Source organism: Trachemys scripta, chromosome 12, assembly GCF_013100865.1.
Source record: "Trachemys scripta elegans isolate TJP31775 chromosome 12, CAS_Tse_1.0, whole genome shotgun sequence".
NCBI lineage: Eukaryota > Metazoa > Chordata > Testudines > Emydidae > Trachemys > Trachemys scripta.
Genome location: NC_048309.1, coordinates 26,668,018 through 26,688,172, shown reverse-complemented (window position 1 = coordinate 26,688,172; position 20,155 = coordinate 26,668,018). Strand labels below are relative to the sequence as shown.

The following is a 20,155-nucleotide window of genomic DNA, read 5'->3' as shown; positions in this document are numbered from 1 at the left end:
GCATGGCTAGCATGTGGGAATACTGCTAGGAGAGCCCTGCACCAATTGCCCTGCAGCAATTTTGGCTGCTTCTGACCTGGCCAGCAGCAAAAGAGAGAGAGGCGGCATGAAAACTAACATTCAGTTCCCTTGCTGTTGATGGAAGGAACTCTTCTGAGCATTAAGAAAAGGGTGCATTATGCATTTAGCGCAAAGGCTAGGGATCAGGTGAGAATTTTAGCTATCCATGTGGCTTTGCCCATCCTTTAAGCTAGGTTAGCAATAGCCATGTTCCCCTCAGCTGAAACAGAGCAGCGGTTCTCAAACAGCAGGTCGGGACCCCATTAAAATGGTGTCACCATTTTAGACTGGCTGGGATCTGGGGACACAGCCCGAGCCCCTCCGCCCATGGCGAAAGCCGAAGCCCAAGGGCTTCAGCCCTGGGCAGCAGGGCTCATGTTACAGGCCCCCTGCCTGGGGCTGAAGCCCTTGGCCTTCAGCTTTGGGCCCCCAACCCAGGGTGGCCAGGTTTGGGCGAGCTCAGGCTTCAATTCCCGCTCCTGGGGTCATGTAGTAATTTTTGTTGAGAGTAGGGGTTGTGGTGCAATGAAGTTTGAGAACCCCCTGGAATAGAGAGATCCTAGCAGAAGGAAAAATATTATACCTTTAACCACGAGGAGCCTGAGTTCCACTCCCTACACAGGGCCTAGCCCCTGCTCTAGTCCAATAGCCTCTCTCTCCTTCCTCTTCAGAATCAGCTTCCCAGCCCTCAGTAGCCTCCAGTCCCCTATCCCAGAGCAAGTAGAGTTTTGAGCTGCCTATGACAACACCCACTGGCCTGCTCTTCGAAGTGACAGGAAGTCCCCATTCTTTAGCCTCTTCTGCTTCCATGAACTGGCTGCCCCTCTTGCTTCCATGTATGGGAAAGGGGAACATAGCTAACAGTGCGATGTCCAGCTGGAGACACAGAGTAACTTCCCTGCAGGGGTGAAGGGAGGCTTGTGGTGTATTGAGAACTGTGTGAAAATTTCTCTAACTTCTCAGGCATTTTCCTAGACCTGCTTGCAAGGTAGGGGGCTCTGTAGGGAAGCATGCAATGAGTCAGTTTGCAGCTAGCCAGCCTAGAGTAAGGTGTGGGTGAGTTGTGCCTTTCTATTTTAGGGAGCAGCCTGCTTTGTCTCTCTCTGGATTGGGTTCTTGTGTTTGATCATTCTAAATTCTAAAAATTAAAGTCATGTTACGTTGCAACCTTCCAGAAAGAGGGTGGGTTTTTTGTTTGTTTGTTTTAATATAAAGGGTTTTATCTAACATCTCTGTGTGAATGCCATGAACATTAGGGCTGCTGGCAGGGGTCCTGGGTATATCTATACTGCCCGCGCTACACCAACCAACACAACTGCAGTTATGCTGCTGTAATGTAGACACTTGCTACAGCAATGGAAGGGGTTTTCTGTCACTGTAGTAAATCCGCCCCCGCAAGAGGCGGTAGCTAGACTGACAGACTAATTCTTCCATTGACCTAGAGATATCTATATGGGGGTTTAGGTCAGTTTAACTATGTTTGTCAGAGGTGTGAATTTTTCACACCCCAGAATGATGTATCGAGATCAGCTTGTTTTAGGTGTAGACCAGGCCCTCAGCTTTTCCCCCCTCACAGCCATAGGGCTAAATGGCCTGACCTTAGGTGACAGCCACCTCTGGGCTGGTCAGTTTACTAAAAGCAGCAAAGAGTCCTGTGGCACCTTATAGACTAACAGACGTATTGGAGCATGAGCTTTCGTGGGTGAATACCCACTTCTTCGGATGCAGATTAACACGGCTACCCCTTTGATACTTGACACCAGTTTACTAGGAGGCTGCAATAACTGCATGAGACCTGCCAGGTGTCCCATGCACACCACTGCCTGTGTGTGTCTACGTCACATGCCAGGTGTCACTCACCTCAGTGTCACATGCACACAGCTGCTCCATGTGCATTCCCACAGCCCAGCCTGAATGTCACACACCCAGCTGTGCTTGTGGCCTGCAGGAGCATCTGGGCTGCAGTTTAGCCTGGCTGCCCCCTGCCTGCCTACTGAGCTGGCAAACTGGCAGCTCTCTCACCTTTCCCTGTGACTGCTCTCTGTCCCCCACAAGTCAATAACTGCGTCTACATTGACACTGCATCGCCCTAACTACACTGATATCTCCATGAGAGGCATAGGGCTTGAGTTATGATGTCTATGTAGTAGAGCACTTACATCATCTGGAACAAGGCTGTAGTGTATAAGCTGCCTTATGTCGACCTCATGGTCGAGTGTAGACCAGAGGTTCTCAACCTTTTTCTTTCTGATCCCTCCCCCCCCCCGCCCACTATAAAAACTCCACAGCCCACTTATGCTACAACTGTTTTTCTGCATATAAAAGCCAGGACCAGCATTAGTGGGTAGCAAGCAGGGCAAATGCCCGGAGCCCCATGAAGCTAAGTTGCTCAAGCTTCAACTTTGTCCCGGGTGGCAGGGCTCAGGGTCCCAGGCTACAGCCCCATGCAGTGGGACTTTGGCTTCCTGCCCTGGGCCAGAGGAAGTCTAATGTTGTTCCTGCTTGGCGAACCCCCTGAAACCTGCTCACGGCCGCCAGGAGGTCCTGGACCCCTGGTTGAGAACTACTGGTGTAGACCAGGGCTTTGGCTGCCTGCAGCAATTTGACCAGTGATTCATAACACCTCTACAGGCTTCTGACTACACAGCCAGCATCCTCAATTCCCTGCTTCACCACTTTCTTTGTAACCTTGGGCAAGTCCCTTAGGGTCTGTCTACACTGCAATTAAAAACTCACAGCTGGCCTGTGCCAGCTGAGTCAGGCTAAGGGGGCTACCTAATTGCTGTTTAGGTGTCGGGCTCAGGCTCTGGGACCCTCCCACCTCACAGGGTTCTAGAGCCCAGACTCCAGCTCCAATGTCTACACAGTTTTACAGCCCTGCAGCCCAAATCAGCTGACCTGGACCAGCCACAGTCATTGCTGCTGAACAGACATATCCTAACTGCTTTTAAAGAAGCCTACGCACCACACATGCGGGCTGGAGCTAAACCTGGTTATTTGCCAAAACTTTTTAGTTCCCAACCTCACCATGACTAAGGTGGGTTTCACTTTTGCTATGCAGCTGAGGTGGCAGGACTAAACTGCTCAACAAGAGCTTGGAGGCTTGGCTCTCACCTTATCACCACAGCCACCTAGTGAGATACTCCCCGAGATGAAAGATTGCTTCAGTGTTAACCAAGCAATGTTAATATCCCCCAAATGAGACTGCTTGTAGAGCACACAGCACTTTTTTGGGGGTGGAGCTACAGCTGAACTTTACCTGTAATTTAAATTTAGGATGGGTGAGAATGGAAAGCCTGACACCTCTGAGAAATCAGATAGCAAATTTGTCCCTTATCCAGAGAAACTCCATGCACTGTGTGGGTATGAGTTTATCCTAAGGCAAGCAAAGATTTGCCCCATCTAAAGTCCCCCTATTCAGTCTAACTAGTATCTTACTCTTCTCCTGCACAGAGTATCTTACTTCTCCTCCCTCACTCATCCTGCATGAATGTGCAACTCACACAGAAGTACATTTCTTTGCACCAGGAAATGTGAATGCACCCCAAGTGTACACCAGTCTGAGAGGTGTCCCAGGAGATCCCATAACAGACTTCGAATTGTGCATATACATTTTGCCTACACTTGCTTTATCGTGCTCGTTACAATATATACACCTCCTCCTCATTCAGATCCCATATGCTCCTAAATGCAGAGGAAACTGTTTTCATGGGAACAGTGACTATTGCATCTGCTCAGGGTTTAGTGACTAAACAAAGTACAGGCTCCAAACGGAATGATGGGAAGACAAAGAAAGTGAGTCTACTCTTAAAAGGGGCAAATTCTGAGGCAAACAGAAGCTGGTGTAATTTACATCCTGGTACCCTTGGATTGTAAGTTACATTGATTTCACCCCCTTAAAATCTCACTCACTGAACACACCTTCTTACCCGTCCTCTGGATTTCATCCAATGAGCCAACGGGAGGAAGTCTGTACAGTTGGCTGGAGGCTGGAAGACACGGCACAGCAGGAAATAGCACTACCAGGAGTGTGTAACATGCACATAGCCTAGTTTAAGAAACTCCTCTCCATGAATTAAGTCTAAGACTGTAAACTGGATCAAGACAAGTGGGGAGGGCAATGAAAGGAAAAAGCTACAACAGCTTAACCTCTCTGAATTTTCCTCAAAGACTGAACTGGTAATAGCACACAAGAAAAGTATGCAAACAATTGACTGATATTGTAATTGACTGATAATTCAGTAGCAACATGGTATTTTAAATGCATCCATACTGGGGAATTGGAGGTGAAACGTGCTTGTTTAATGCATTACAATATGTCACCAACTCAAGATGAAGCACATTCATTTTACTGGTTTCAGAGTAGCAGCCGTGTTAGTCTGTATCCGCAAAAAGAACAGGAGTACTTGTGGCACTTTACTGGATTTCAAAGGAGTCTTTAAAGGTTTCATACCTATGACAAAGCAAGCTTGTTTTCAATGTAAATCAGTTTAAAGACTACTTCAGTGCACCCCAACAGCTCTGTGCCTCCCCCACTTCCCAGCCTCACTTCCAATAGAAGAATGCCCCGTACTATTTGTTAAAGAAAACAAGACTACAATACTTATGTTACACAAGAGGCACTGATCCTGGTTTTATTCACTTAAAGACACATCCAACATTGGTTACAGCTCACTCTTCAAATTCAAAATGCTTTTAAGAAACGAGCTATAAAACCTTGACTTTAACTGCACTGTATTGTCAAGTAGTTTTCAAATAGCAAATAAAAATGGTTTACTAGCAAAACTGGATTGTATATTAGTATATATACAAATAAAGATTAAAAACTCAGAACAGAAACCTTTCAATTTCAGTCTTAAAATGAGTCAGTAATACGGTCATCCACACTTCATTTACTAGGTGCATAGATACTATGGTTACATGCAGGGAAGCCATTCAACTCCCATCAAGCCACCGGCCTGCTGCCGAATTACTCCCTAGACTGGCACTACACTTCAATTTTAGAGGTTAGTTATTCAAATAGAAAGCATGGTTTTTTAGGTGACAGTACTATAATGGAAAGCATGCTTTCCTATTCCCAGCTAGTGTTTAAACTGTTTTAACTAGATTCCTAGGCAAGAAAACTGAAGTGAGCAGCATTTACTGCATGTACTAGACAGTAAGAGACGAGTGTACAGCTGTGTGTCGGACCTACACTAAGTTGAGTGGGGTTTTGTTTGTTTGTTTTTAAATCAGTTTCAGAATTCTCTTTTCTAAAAATACCTTGTGCTAGTGGAGAAAGGTGCATGTCTTACACAATACAGTTTTTGTATATTAAATCTGGAACCCAAGATACCTGCTAGTGTCAAATTTTAACTCGATACTATTTTTACATTTCCATTGTAATGGAGCTAGTTTGCAATAAAAACTTAGATACACTTTTCATTTTTGCTTCATTTAACTTGATTAGTTATTTAAAGCGGTGCAAAGCACAGAGCTAAGTGAGAAGAGAGCGAGAGAAATTCATGTAGGAGAATCTGTAAATTTAGTACAGTGACACTGTGAATGTTTACCATAGTTTACCAACTCACTAGGTGTACATTCAGTACCAACATGGCATCCAAGGCTGATTTTCTGAACTACGTAAGGGTTATGTTCTCTCCTTAATAAACTGTACAGCTGCATTTAGCAGATAAAGTGTCCTTAATAGCTGTATGAACACAAACATTAAGGGAAGTTGACACTGAACAGCTTTTCACTTCGTAAGCCAGTTCTCAGAGTAGCAAAGGATGAAAGGACAGGAGTAGTGAGGGAAAGTAACCAGGAATCCTTACATGTATTAAAAAAAGAACATGGGCATGACTATTCTAGCCATTGGGCATCAGCCAATATCTCTTTTGTATAACAACTAGTTTGTCTGTTCTAGCTATAGGCTCCCTATAAAGGAGCTTGCTAAATGAAAAAGACACTCTGAAGTGTGTGCTTAAGTCTTATCCTGCTCTTTGGACATAATTCATTAACGTAGTCTGCATGTAGTCATAGTAAAATTGTGTTCATGGCAATTGTCAGGTACAACTTAAAAAACTGGAGGAAAAATTCAAATGAAAGACAGTCTCTGTTATAATAACTTTAATTTATCTTGCATTTTACAGAAGTCTGTGAATGGATTAAAAAGCACCTCCTTTCCCATCACGTTTCTCTGACAGTTGGTAAAATATATTCAATGAGCAAATGTATGTGAACAGCTTGAGGATCTGCATCTTGCAAGGATTTCACAGACCAACCAATCAAAAGCCAAATATCTTGGTATCTTTTACAATCTTGTTTTTAATACAATGGTAAATCCACTCCGATTGTAAACCTGTCCAGTCACATCTCCCCAGAACACTTGGCAAAATCCAGTGTCAATTAGCAAACTAGTTAGCTTTGGCACGGAGCTGTGCTCTCTTGCCTGTGACAGCCTGGAAACCAGTTTTGATGCTGGCAACGGAGCAGCGAGAATGGCAGGTCTCACACTGCAAGAAATATAATCTGGTGTCCTTCTGTAGAATCGTGTCTGGTGACCGACACGTATGACAGGTAACATACTCCTCTGGAGAAAAGAAATTAAGTTGTAATTGAAAGGTACTGCATTAAGACATCACTGAAGAGGCATCAATTCACTAGTAAATGCTATTTCAATCTTTTTTTAAAACATGACTACTATACCAACCTTTTGCAGTTAAGGAGTATCCCAGAAGTTATATGTGGTTAGAACATGGACTTCAAAAGCGGAGCCAAGCTACTGATTATTAGTAGTTCCTGTGCTAACAAGGTGTATGTTTTGCCTGCCTTGAACGCTGACACCAATGCTATAAAAAGTGGATTATAACCAAAATCTTTTACTAGCTGCAGATGCCTTCCCTGCTGAGGCAGCATTTCCAGATCTCAACACCTCTTGTTAGAAAAGCAGTGCTTTAAAAAGGCAGCTCTGCATAGAAAGGGATGACAACTATGGAGCTAGAGGAGATCTCACGAAGCTTCCTTTGAACAGTAGTATACACATTTTACTGGTAAAGTAATTAATGTGTACAACATACATTAGTCAGAGATCACCATTACAGTACCCTCCATCAGCCCTTTGCCAAGGCAAGAAAGTAAAAAAGTCATTGAGACTGGCAGGAAGCAATGCTACAATATTCTCACTAGCTTTCTCGCCATGTCTTCAAGTCCATGGATAGAGCCGAACTAATGCCTCCCTCCAGTCCACTTGTTTATTGCTATCAGGACCAAGTAATCTATAATTACTCCATTATAACACCGTGAGAAAATCATGTATTCTTTAGTATCTCCAGCTGTGTAGGATTATCCTGACCAGAACTGGGCTGATCTGTTTCTTTATACCAGTGACCCAGTTTAAAATAAAGACAGCTTTTCCTTGAATTTTCTAAAGACAACAGAGATGCTAGGAAGAGAAACTTGTAGAAGAGGGAATTGTACTTACTGATGTATCGTCTCAAAACATTTTCTATCTGTTTTTGTTGGAATCGTCCTTTGATTACAAGTTGGTTGTTACCATCTATTGAGCCACTAATTTAAAAGAAAAATGAATTCAGTAATGTGCAAATCAGAACATATCAAGTTGTAAAGAAGGGACAAGGAGATCTGAAACACGCAATAGGTCAACTGATGCACGCTTGGGCACAAAGCTTCTTAATAAAAGCAATCTAATCAGCAAGATTTAATCTGTGCAAAAGAAACTGATGAAAAATGTCACTAATGGTCAGGAATTCAAAGTGCAATGTCATCTGAGCATAAATCCTCAATGCAATAATTATTGTGAATAAGACAGCTTAATTGGCACACCACACAAAACCCAAAAATACTCAAGCTCTTCAATGGTATGGTGAACGTGGTACTTGTGCTGATTTGACAAACAGTCACTACAGCATGGTTCAGAGGAAGTTCGCAATAGATTGTTGTAATAGCAATAAGCAAACCATTTTTCTAGCCATGCTGATGCAAGCGAGAAAGAATGGTAGCAGTGATCTTACAAACCAAGTTTTAGAAGCTTTTCTGTAAGATTAGTTTGAGGTGAAGGGAGCTCAATACCTGAACTAATAGGCATTAAAAATTAGTCAAGCATTTTGTGACTAGGCTATTCAGTTCTCTGTATATCTGCAGATAATAGCACTTAAGTCTAGCCATGCTTGTCTTTTGTAGACAACTAGCAACTACTGTGCAATCTGAAAACGGGTAAAACAACAAGTCATGCAAAATCCATCCATAAAGTGTTCTTTTATACTGTGATAGATGGTCTATGAACGGCACTGTTAGTTACAACTCCTCCCTGACCTACCAGACCGACTTAACCACACACAGCATAGAGCAGCATTTCTCAAATGTGGCCACCAGGGGCTTTTCTCCTGGCCACAGCCTCCTGGGCAGTGACTGGGGGGACAGGGCGGGCGCAAAGCCTGCCCCCCTCTGGAGAGACACAAGGTGGAGGAGCAGGCAGCCAGTGAGTTCCGCACCTTCGCGGGGACAGTGGATCGGGCTTCAGCCCTCGGATGGCAGGCTCCAGCAATTGGGCTTCGAGCTCCATTCCCTGGCTGCATGGTGATGGGCTCTGGGCCCAAGTTCATAATTTGTGCCCAGGCTTGCCAGGGCTGAGTAAGCTTGTTGTGAAAAGTGATATCTGTATGTTTGTTAATATCACTTTTCACAGCACACTTAGTAGCTAGCAAGTCTAAAAAAAGCAACAGAAACAATAAGAAAAATGACAGCAACGTTCAAAGCACCTTATTTGTGTTTCTATTCTGTTTAGGTCCAATAAAGAATAGAGACAACTGCACACTATTTTTTTTTAATTAAGTCTGTTAAAAAAACATAACACACCCTACATAGATAGATTACAGTGATCTGGACATGTACCTGTGCATATTTATTTGTTTTTCCTAATGTTAATTAAGTATTTTAGGAAAAACTGTCAGAGCAGCCACCAGCAAGAGTTGGTGGCCACACTCTTGAGGCCACCAAAAAATCTGATGTGAGAACTCCTGGCATAGAGGCTTCTGGAGGGAGAGGAGAGTTACCATGTGACATCTCCACTCTCACCATTAGAGGGAAGAAAGCATGCCTAAATATGTACATCAGGACTGCTAAACCAAAAAGGAGGGGGAAGGTACTCAAAAGTGTAAGTACAAGTTACTTACCTTGTACCCAGCTCAGCCAACAAAAATGCCAGGAGATGTTTTGGCTGACGATGCAATCTAAAAATAAAAGTAAAAAGTTATTTTTAACCTCCACCTTCCAGAAGAACTTGATATTTAAGAATCGCAATTAATAAGAACTTCTCAGAATGGCAAGCCTATTAAAGGTGTAGGCACAAACAGGGCTCGGATTTTATCTCTGGAATAACACTAAGAATTATAGACTAGTCAGCCTAACTTCAATACCTGGAAAGATACAAATTATTAAACAATCAATTTATAAGCATCAAGAGGATAACAGAGTTATAGGGAATTGCCAGCATGGATTTGTCAAGAATGAATTATGCCAAACCAACCTAATTCCCCTTTTTGACAGGGTTACTGGCCTAGTGGATAGGAAACAGCAGAAGTGATATATCGTGATTTTAGTAAGGCTTTTGACACAGTCCCACATGACATTTTAACAAGCAAACTAGGGAAATGTGGCATAGATGAAGTTACTATAAGGTGGGTGCACAACTGGTTCAAAGACTTTTAAAAAAAATAGTCATCACTGGTTTGCTGTAAAACTGGGAGAGCACATCTAGTGGTGTCCCACAGGGGTCAGTCTTGGGTCCTGTACTATTCAATAGTTTCATTAATGATCTGGATAATGGAATAAAGAGTATGCTTATAGAATTTACAGATAACACAGCTGGCAGAGGCTACAAGCATTTTGGAGGACAGGGTTAGAATTAGGAATGTAAGAGTTTAACCTGTTAACAAAAACCAATAAGCATCAAGGCTATTGGTTAACGGTTAAACTCCACCCAGCCGGCATCCTGGCACGCCCAAGCTGGGAGATGCACCATGATGCTGGGCAGCAGCATAGCCCCAGGCACGGGGGCAGCAGCGGAGCTCCGTGTAAAACATGTGGAGGGGGGAGGGCCCTGCAGCACCCACCCCCCCCAAGCTCCCCAGGGAAACCTTTAACTGTATAACCGACAGAATTTTAATCAGTTACATGGTTACTGTTTTAAACGCCATTAGAATTCAAAATGACCTGGACAAATTGGAGAATTGGTCTGAAATCAACAAAATGAAATTCAGTGGAGACAAATTCAAGTACCAGACTTAGAAAGGAAAAGATCAAATGCACGACAAAATGGGTAATAACTAGTTAAGTACTCCTCACAAGGATCTGATGGGTTACAAATTATGGATCACAAATCCAAAGAGTCAATGTCAAGCAGTTGCAAAAAAGGCTCTGAGGTGTATTAACAGAAGTGTTGTACAGTAGAACCTCAGGATTACAAACATCTCAGGAATGGAGGTTATTCGTAACTCTGAAAAGTTCATAAATCTGCTCAAAACATTATGGTTGTTTTTTCAAAAGTTTACAACTGAATATTGATGTAATACAGCTTTGAAACTTTACTATGCAGAATAAAAATGCTGCCCCCCCCCCTTTTTTTTTTTTAGTAATTTTCGTTTAACACAGTACTATATTTGCTTTTTTTTGGTCTCTGATGCTGATTGTGTACTTCCAGTTCCAAATGAGGTGGGTGGTTGACTATTCAGTTTGTAACTCTGGTGTTCGTAACACTGAGGTTCTACTGTATATAAAATACAGAAGGTAACTGTCCCACTCTACTTGGCACAATTTTTAAGTGATTAATAAATAGTTTAATATAGCTTTTTGCAAGTCCATGCAGTCAGACAATCATTAACTATGCACTACAGGAAGGACACAGTATTTCCTGCCTTGTGCCCCCAAGAGATCTTAAAAGCTGCCAAACTTACAGTTTACAGATATCTGTAAAGTTGACAAATGACGTTTTCTTGGTTCCTACTCTTACAACCTGTGGAGGTTTCATGACGAATTTTCTTTTTTCTCCAGCTACCATGTCCGGATTCTTTTCCCGCATTATGTTAAAAACTCGATTCAGCAACTGCAGGAACAGACATGTTTACATCAACATGCATTCCTTTAATAATTTATCCTGCCATCCACAAAACGTTTTATATTGCTGTATTTTATGTCTAGAGAGGTGTATAATTTTTCCACTACCATGGAATTAAGTGCTATAGCATTTAAGATCATATTTCTGCCAGACTGAACTTCTAACAATGTACTTTTTCCCCAGCGTACTTTCAACTGCATGTTTAAGCCACCACGCACATCACTAAACTCATCCATTACAATTTTACATTCCACACGCATTTTGTCCAAAACATGGGAACAGCCATGAGTACCATTAGGCCTCCCCAATATGCTAATCTCTTCACGGGTCATCTTGAAGAATTTTTGGAGAAATGCACCACAAAACCAACGATAAACCTGAGATACTTCAATGATATTTGCATCCTCTGGACCAGTGACCTAAACTCCCTCCGATTTCCATCGCAACTTCAACAACCACCACCCATGCATTAAACTCTCTCTAGCACACTCCAACACTGGCATCAACTTCCTGGACACCAAGATCAGCTTCAACAATGGAAGCCGATAGACAATCCAGATCACCACACCTACCTTCACAGATCCAGTAACCACCCCCAGCACATGAAGAAATCTGTTCTCCACAGCCAGGCATTCAGATTACTTGTCTGGTGGAGTGTGATTACATCATGGATCAGGCTACCCAAATACCCAAAGAGAACCTGCTGCAATATGGAAATAAAAATCCCTCCATCCACACACTCCTAGTTGTCACCTGCCATCCTACATTGGATCCCATAAAGGGTATTATTAAACAGTTACAACCCATAATCAACCACAACCTGAAAGAAATCTTTCCTGACCTCCTCTTCTGGCCTTCAAATAATCCTCTCTCCCCTCCCACCCACCAACTTCTCCAAGCTCATCAGAAGCAAGCTCCCCACAGACAAGGAGACACCAACTCAAAGCAGCACCAGAACCTGCCAGAACAACAGATGCAAAACCTGTAGCTATATCTCCACTGATAAGACGATCAACACTTCCCACAAACACACCTTTTAAGATCCATGGGTTCTATACATCCCTACACAAAGCAATCACTCTCTGGCCTCTCAGTCCTCATCGTCACGATACCTTCAAAAGCCACGCCTGGAAGCTTAAATTCATAACGTTGATAGATACTAAAAATCACGTACTGAAGAGACACTGGATTTGTGGATTATTATAACAATCTGTAACACCCCCCACCCAAGTTTTTCTAATTATTTTTAACGTTTCCAGAAACCTTTGATCATATGTACTTAAGGATTAAGTTAGAAACAGAATACACCTCTGCCCCGATATAATGCAACCCGATACAACACAAATTCGGATATAACGCAGCAAAGCAGCGCTCGGGGGGGGGGAGGAAGAGGGGGAGACTGCTGCGCACTCCGGTGGATCAAAGCAAGTTCAATATAACGTGGTAAGATTTTTTGGCTCCCAGGGATAGGGTTATATCAGGGTAGAGGTGTATTTGGATATTAAATTAATTAGCATTGGTGTAGCTGGATTTGGGAAATATTTGGAAAGCATTTTTAACTTTACCTCATCATACGTGTAGTCCCTTTCTGAACCTGCCCATGCAGGTCCAGTATGAAAGCTAAAAGAAATTCCATCATCTTTTTTGCTGTCTTCATCCTCCAGAGCTGTGGGAAAGGAAAGTTGTTTGAGATTCATGAAGCACAAGATGTTAAAAATGGTGGACTTCTTGGACAGACAGAGCTAATGCTATTTCTAGCAGCCTGTACAAGAAGATTCCCAAGAAATGTGTATTGTGAGCCAAAGTTTTCCTCCACACATTGACGGATATGACCAGAATATAAACAAGGACCACATGGCTCCACCATTGAGATATTATTTAGCCTTATAATAGAAAATCCCAAAACAAGGAGATGCCATTTTAACTAAAAAACTGTGCCTATTTAGGCAATAAGAATACTTTATTTGCAAGATTACCCACTTTCACCAGCAGCACAAGCCAGGACTTAAACTCTTGTAAGTTGGTTTTACCTTCATCCTTTTCCAATATTTCATCTTCATCTGGAAACTTCACATTCTTCTTCTTTTTCTTTTTGTTGCCAAGCATGATATCAAGGTCATCTTCTGGTTCCACTGGCTCTTGCACATCACCTTCAATTTTTAAATCCTACAAAAAGGAAGAAAAAATTCAGCCAGAACATATGAAAGTGACACCCAACATAGCACGCAGGAAGTGAGACAGAAAATCCTTAGCAGTTCTTAAATATGACAGATTTAAATTTGAAGGAGTGATCTAGATTATGCTAAAGGCAGATGACCGACATTCCCTTGCTAGTTATACTATTGAGATGGAATTTGGGGCCAGATTTTTAAATACACAACTTTGCATGCACAGCTGGGGTGCATCTTCTGGTGCACATGTGCAAATCAGTGTTTGTGGCTATAAAAATCTAGCCTTTTTTTTATTATTATTATTATTAAAGAATAGGGTTTATTTTATTCCCTTGGATTGCTGAACAGTTTAGCTAACATGGGGTCATGTGACCAACTATGGCCATTCCCTACTGCAGCTGATTAGTAGGTTTTGAACTACTGACCAGTACAGGGTCACACAATACCTTTGACTTATTAGAGGCTTCCAGCCACACTGACACACAACCAGGGCAAGAGACCCCATGTGTCAGAGAAACTGAAGGCAAAGTTTTCCTCCAATCCTGCTCTTGCTACATGTAAAGAAGTTTTTGAACACGTAAAGAACACAGAATAACAGAGCTTAGATATGCTGTGAAGGTCAGAGGGGAAGTTTTTTCCCTTAGGGTAGAGGGCAGAAAAATGTGCATATTGTGTAGCACAGATCCTTGCTCTGCTGCTCTTTAGGCTTATCTGCCATGCTTAAACGTGATATATTACCTGTCAGATTTATAAAAACAGGAGTCAAGAGTAGAAATATCACACAGTCTTCCTAGAGTCCCTGAAGTTACACCCAATGTTTAAAGAAATCATGAGGACCAGAAACAAAGATTTTACAGGAGAAACTGTCAGCTCTTCATTTGAAAAGTTGACCTTCAGTGAAACATAATGCATGTGGCTTCTGGCATTATCAACGTTACTTTTCTCAAATCAAAAAACAATAATGAAATTATAAACCTGAACACCAGATTGGGGGGGAGGGGTGGGTGTGTGTGTGTGTGTGTGTGCGCGTGTGTGTGTGTGCGCGCACATTTTACAGAATTACATTTCTAGAATGCTTACTAAACACTAACTTGCCTCTTACACCTTGCATAGAAAAGAACATTGTAAAAGAAGTATATCCAGCTAGTCCCAAGTGTACATAAAGGGAACATTTTATATCAATAGTGATCCATCTGGCTAATTAAGATGACTGACTGCCAAGGAATTCCTGAACTGTCAATCTTAAAAGAATGGAAGAGTGAAATGCAGGCACAGGACAAGGACACAGATGGATGAGAAAAGGGGGAATTTTCAGTAAGCCCAACTGGGTTTAATTATACGAACTAGGTCACATCCTTATAAACTGACCTTTATACCCTCTTCTGCTTCATCTATATCAAACATCTTTTTTGTTTTCTTCTTCTTTTTCTTTTGGTTGAAGAAGTTTAAGTCATCCAGATCATCTGATGCATCTAAAAAACCAGAAAGTTGAAAAGTCCAGGATTAGCAATCATGTTACCAGTTTAGAAACTAATGGTATGTCTACGTTGCAATGCAAACCCATGTTTGAGCCCGGACTCACGCCTAACCTCCCCCCACCCATTTCCCCCTCATCTGCACTGCAGTTATGCTAACTCAGGGCTTGGGCCCATGGTTCCAGGACCCTGTAGGACTGGAAGGTCTGAGCTTGAGTTTTGAGTTAAGCCAGGACCCAGAGTACAAGCCCTATTGTTTTGCTGTGTAGACACAGCTGCACATGACTCAGGTCCCAGGAGTCAGCTGGAAGTATCCCACCATTTTATGGGCCAACTTCCTTAGTCCTCTCTATGCCAACAATCTGCAATCCACTCTTGAAAACGGAAATCACCCCATGCACCCACCTTTGCCAATGTCAGCAGCTTAAGTCAGTGTTAACCCATTGTCTTCTGATCTCCGATCTGCATGTGCACTATCAGAGAGCCTCCTGGATTTGTAATGGAGAGCAAACTGATCAAGCCGCTTCCTGGTAACATGCAGGGCAGGCAGTACATTTTTCCCTACAGTGCACCACAGTCCTAGGGCTAGAGCAGTCACATTTTGCAGGGGTGGAAAGTGGGGGGAGGGGAAGAGAGCGGGGGGGGGGGCGGGAAGCGTTTACTAGGGACTCTGGGATATGGTTACTTTGACTCAGGTCTGCACACTGCAGTGTGGATGCCAGAGCCCTAGGTTTGAGCACCTGTTAGAAAAGTCTTAACATAGGGTTAAAATAAAATGGGGATGTTCAAGCCCATGGTTCCCTAACATTGGTCAGCTGACTCAAGTCCCACTAACCCTGGGCTTAAATTGCAGTATAGACAAACCCTAAGTATTCTGGTTCAGATATGAATTCTCAAAAACATACCTCTGAAAGACTTAAAGGGACACCTACTCACTAGGATAAACTAGTCAGGTTAAAAAAAAAAAAAAGCTAGTTTACTAGTTACGAGTGCTACATATGCCACAGAATACCCCTTGACAATTTTTGTGGCATACAATCATGTTTTCCTATTTATTTTAAATATTTTTTCATCTTCCCTGTTGCTGTTCCTCACACAAGGGGAAACTGACCACAGAAAGGAAAGTTTGTGCTTTTGATAGAGAAGCTTGACGTCACAAAAAATAATGTGGAAAAGAGATAAAATTGCCTTTTCAATCATCTTAGGTGTTACATGTAACAGGTTAATTTTACACACAAATGTGATTAAGTTAGTAATGTCCTTTCAGTTTACTTCATGTTATCAGGTCATCTCAATATGGCTAACTTCAGTTAAATTGAGTCAAATACAACTGCAAGTTATTTCTTGTGAGATCTTGAAGAGTACAATATTGGATTAACTGGATTATTGTCATTGACCAAGACACCAAGAAAAACTTGTCTTGCAATGATTTTGAGTATCTCCCATCCTAATTTTTACTGTTACTCTGAAATTATTGCAACTGCTTTCTGGCTCTACATTAAATGGGCTCAGAATACAAAGAACTAGAACTATAATACAGCAGACCACAAGCATTTTGGCAGTTTTTAGAGCACCTCTCAATTTTGTTCATGACAAAGACTTCAGTTGCAGTGGAGAAAGCAGAGTTCTTGTAAATTAAGACACCATTTTGCTTACAGGAGTACAGCACACAAGCTCAAGAAGAAGAGAAGAAAAAAAAAATCGCACTTACATATTTGTGTTACAGCAGTACCTAGAAGCCCAATCAGAACAAAGGCCTCATTGTGGTCAATTGTCTTCATGTACTTATACATAGCCCTTGCCCTGAGGACACACAGCTGGAAACTATGTTTTGAAACTGCCAAATGAAATGTTTCACTATACCTTTCTTCCTACTGTCCTCTTCATCAGCTTCTATATCTTTGTCCTCTGTTGGTTCTGGTTCCACTTCTTTTGTTTCTGACAACTGTGTCTCTTCTGCTTGTGTCTCTCCTCCTTCTTCATCCAGCATGAAGGGCTTCTTCTTTTTCTTCTTCTTCTTGCTCATAGTGGGATCAAAAATCATCTGTAAAAGTCAAGTGTTCATTAGCAACATTATTTACCATCATTTAATTTGTTACAGTAGCACCAGCAGACTTTATGCAGGTTACTCTGAAAGAGGCCATCGTATAGCACTATTTACAGCTAACTCAGTAGTCCTTAGGCTTGGGTCGCAAGTAGGAGTTTGTCTATACTATAATTTATGGTTATGTTTTAACTTGAGTTAGCTGACAACTAGTCCAAGTTAACATGACTGCAAGTGCTTGTTTAGAAGCATGATGAATGTTTGTCCCAGGACAGATCTCTAAAGTAACCTTTTATTCAAGTACTAAGGCTCTTTGGTTTTGTCCATACTTTGCGAAATTTTTCAAAAGTTTCCAGCCATTTTAACCCCAGTTCACCAGGGTGGATTGAGTTAAATCAGGATTTAAATCACCCATGTGGAAAGCCTCAATTTAAATAGATTTTAATAAACTTTTCCATTTGTACTTCAGTTATTTTCTACAGTAAGGTGAATTATCATTGGTTGATATAACCACTAAATATGTTGATTTATAACAAAATAAAGCATTTACACTAAATTTGGTACATCTTTTTGCTACCTAGTGATGAGGTACATGATGAGAGCTCCTGGAGTCAGAGATGGAGTCCCAGTGATGTCTCTGCAAGACTCTTGCACCCAGTAGCACAGCCCCTATATCTGCCACAGATCAAGCCCTTAATACGGCACATGACTTATAGTGTCATATTTATAGAGCTTGACCTTAAAAGTTAGAATTAGGAGAACATCTCTCTTTACATAGAAAAGCAATGCTTAACTCAAAGTGTTTAATAGAGACTCATTGATTCAGCATACTTATTTTTTATTTAAATGTTTTGTGATTATAAGTAGTTTAGTCCTTAACATATTTTGTATTAAATTCAGATTTCATTTTAAACAGGTTTATTTTTAAAAAGAAAAACTTATCATTTTAAACAAAATAAAAAAGCTGAATTAAAAAAACATCTGTTTTTATCAACCCTGAGTTCAGCTGAACAGGTATTAGAGTTGGGAGCCTTAGGGTAGATTGGCCTCCAGCTGCATTTCCATTTAAGGGGGTTTTCCTTCACTGCAGTAAATCTACCTCTCTTAGAGGTGGTAGGTAGGACAACAGAAGAATTAATTTGTCCACCTACTGGTGTCTACACCGGGGCTTAGGTCAGCTTAACTATGTCTCTCAGGGGCGTGAATTTTTCACATTCCTCAGCAATGTAGCTAGGCTGACCTCTGTTTTAGGTGTAAATCAGACCTCCGTCTGAGAAAGGTTACATTCATGAGGTGCTGAACCTGTGTCAGAGACTAGAGAATTTTTTCAAAAAAAAAAAGTGTCACTAGAGAGGACAAGGCCTAAATCGCTCACTCCTCAGTTACCTGTTATTTCTATTCTTCAGCTTCAATTATTGCAGCAGAGTTATTACTAAGAGTATGTCTACACTGTAATGTATGCCCAGGGTTAGTGGGACTTGACCAACTGACCTGTGTTAGGGAACCAGGGGCTTGAGCGTCTCCATTGTATTTTAACACCGTGTTAAGACTGGTCTAACCCATGCTAGCACCTAGGGCTCGGGGATCCACGCTGCAATGCACAGACCTGAATTAAAGTAACCATATCCCAGAGTCCCAAGGACCTCATCCCCTTCCCTGAAAAGTGGCCACTCTAGCTCATGGGTCCCTAACACAGGTCAGCTGGTCAAGTCCCACTAACCCCATGGTGCACTGTGGGGAAATTTTACTGCCTGCCCTGCACATTACCAGGAAGCAGTTCGCTTTGCAAAAGGCTTGATCAGTTCACTCTCCACTACAAACGCAGGAGTCTCTCTCTGATAGCATGCTTGCAGATCATTGATTAGAAGAGACTGGGTTAACACTGACTTGTGCTGCTGCTGCTGGCAAAAGGGAATGGCTTCCATTTTCAATAGAGTGGATTGCAGATTGTTGGGATAGAGAAGACTAAAGGAAGTTGTCCCATGGAATTGTGGGATACTTCTTGGCTGACTCCTGGGACATGAGTTAAAAGCAGGGCTGTGTCTACACTGCAAAACAATAGGGCTTGTACCCTGGGTCTCAGCTTAACTTGAGCTCAGACCCTCCTGCAGGGTCTGGGGCCCTGGGTTAGAGCAATTGCAGTGTAGATGCAAGGGAAGGGCTAGGTTTGAGCCCAGGCTCAAGCACAGGCTTACACTGCAATATGGGCATACCCTAAAAGGGACAACACTCTAAAGACAGGCTTGAGCTGGAATACCCCTGGAAAGGAGTGATACAGGCAAAGTCCCTCCACCAAAAATACTTGGCACTTTGATTCTGCATCCCTGATAAACAGTTGTTCCATGTACAAAAAGATGATCTCAACCTAGAATATTTATATAACCTCAATTAATTAGTACTGGGGCCTCTGATGCTTTTTGGTGAATTTATCCTAACACCACCCTTGTGAGACAGTAAAGGATTATCATCCTCATTTTACAAATGGGGAACTGAGACACAAAGAAACTACGTGGTTTGCTCAAGGTCACACAAGAAGTCTGGGGCTAAAGAGGAAACTAAATTCAGTCTCCCAAGTTCCAGACTAGTGCTCTGAATACTGAGCCACCCTTCCTCTCTAGCATCTGAGGAACATGAGTATTTGGTATAACCACACAGTTTGGTTTTTTAGAATGCTTACATAGTAGATGTTAAATTTCCATCATACCTTAATGTTTTGCCTCTCCATTTAATCCTGACATTATAGATATGACTGGCAGACCAAACAGCCTTTTGTCGCACATGGGTATCTACTAGGGTTACCATTCGTCCGGATTTACCCGGACATGTCCTCCTTTTGTGTGCTAAAAATAGCGTCCGGGGGGAATTTGTAAAGCACTCACAATGTCCGGGATTTCCCTCTCCCCCGGCAGAGCGAGCAGCTGGGAGGGCTGCAGGAAAGTTCCGGGCTGGACTCCGGAGCAGCTTCCTCCTCCCCCCCCCCCCCTGCATTCTGAGCCGGCCGGCAGCTCCTCCTCCTGCAGCCCGCTCCGGCAGCCCTGTGCAGGGCCAGGGACCGGGTTTTGTGTTGTGCAGGGGAGCTCAGCCATGTGTCCGGCTGGCACAGAGCCCAACACCCTGTTCTGAGCAGCAGGGTAAGGGGGGGCAGGAGAAGGGACAGGGAGGTTCTGAAGGGGGCAGTCAAGAAACGGGGGGGGGGCTTTTGGAGGGGAGTGGAGAAAGTTTTGGGCAGGCAGGGTACAGGTAGGGGGTAGGGTCCTGGGGGGCAGTTGGGGGGGGGCGTAGGAGGGGGCAG

General features: G+C 42.6%; 1 protein-coding gene across 1 annotated transcript in view; it reads right to left on the bottom strand.

Annotated features, from left to right (window-relative positions):
• Positions 1 to 4,663: 4,663 nt before the first annotated feature.
• Positions 4,664 to 20,155, bottom strand: part of EIF2S2 (eukaryotic translation initiation factor 2 subunit beta) — a 24,527-nt gene continuing 9,035 nt past the window's right edge. The window contains exons 2-9 of the mRNA XM_034787284.1: positions 16,683 to 16,863; positions 14,713 to 14,816; positions 13,204 to 13,339; positions 12,739 to 12,839; positions 11,013 to 11,161; positions 9,234 to 9,290; positions 7,523 to 7,608; positions 4,664 to 6,631 (exon numbers count right to left, since the gene is read on the bottom strand). Coding sequence (XP_034643175.1) covers positions 6,456 to 6,631; positions 7,523 to 7,608; positions 9,234 to 9,290; positions 11,013 to 11,161; positions 12,739 to 12,839; positions 13,204 to 13,339; positions 14,713 to 14,816; positions 16,683 to 16,863 — 990 coding nt within the window. The 3' untranslated portion in view covers positions 4,664 to 6,455. The remainder of the gene's footprint in view (positions 6,632 to 7,522; positions 7,609 to 9,233; positions 9,291 to 11,012; positions 11,162 to 12,738; positions 12,840 to 13,203; positions 13,340 to 14,712; positions 14,817 to 16,682; positions 16,864 to 20,155) is intronic.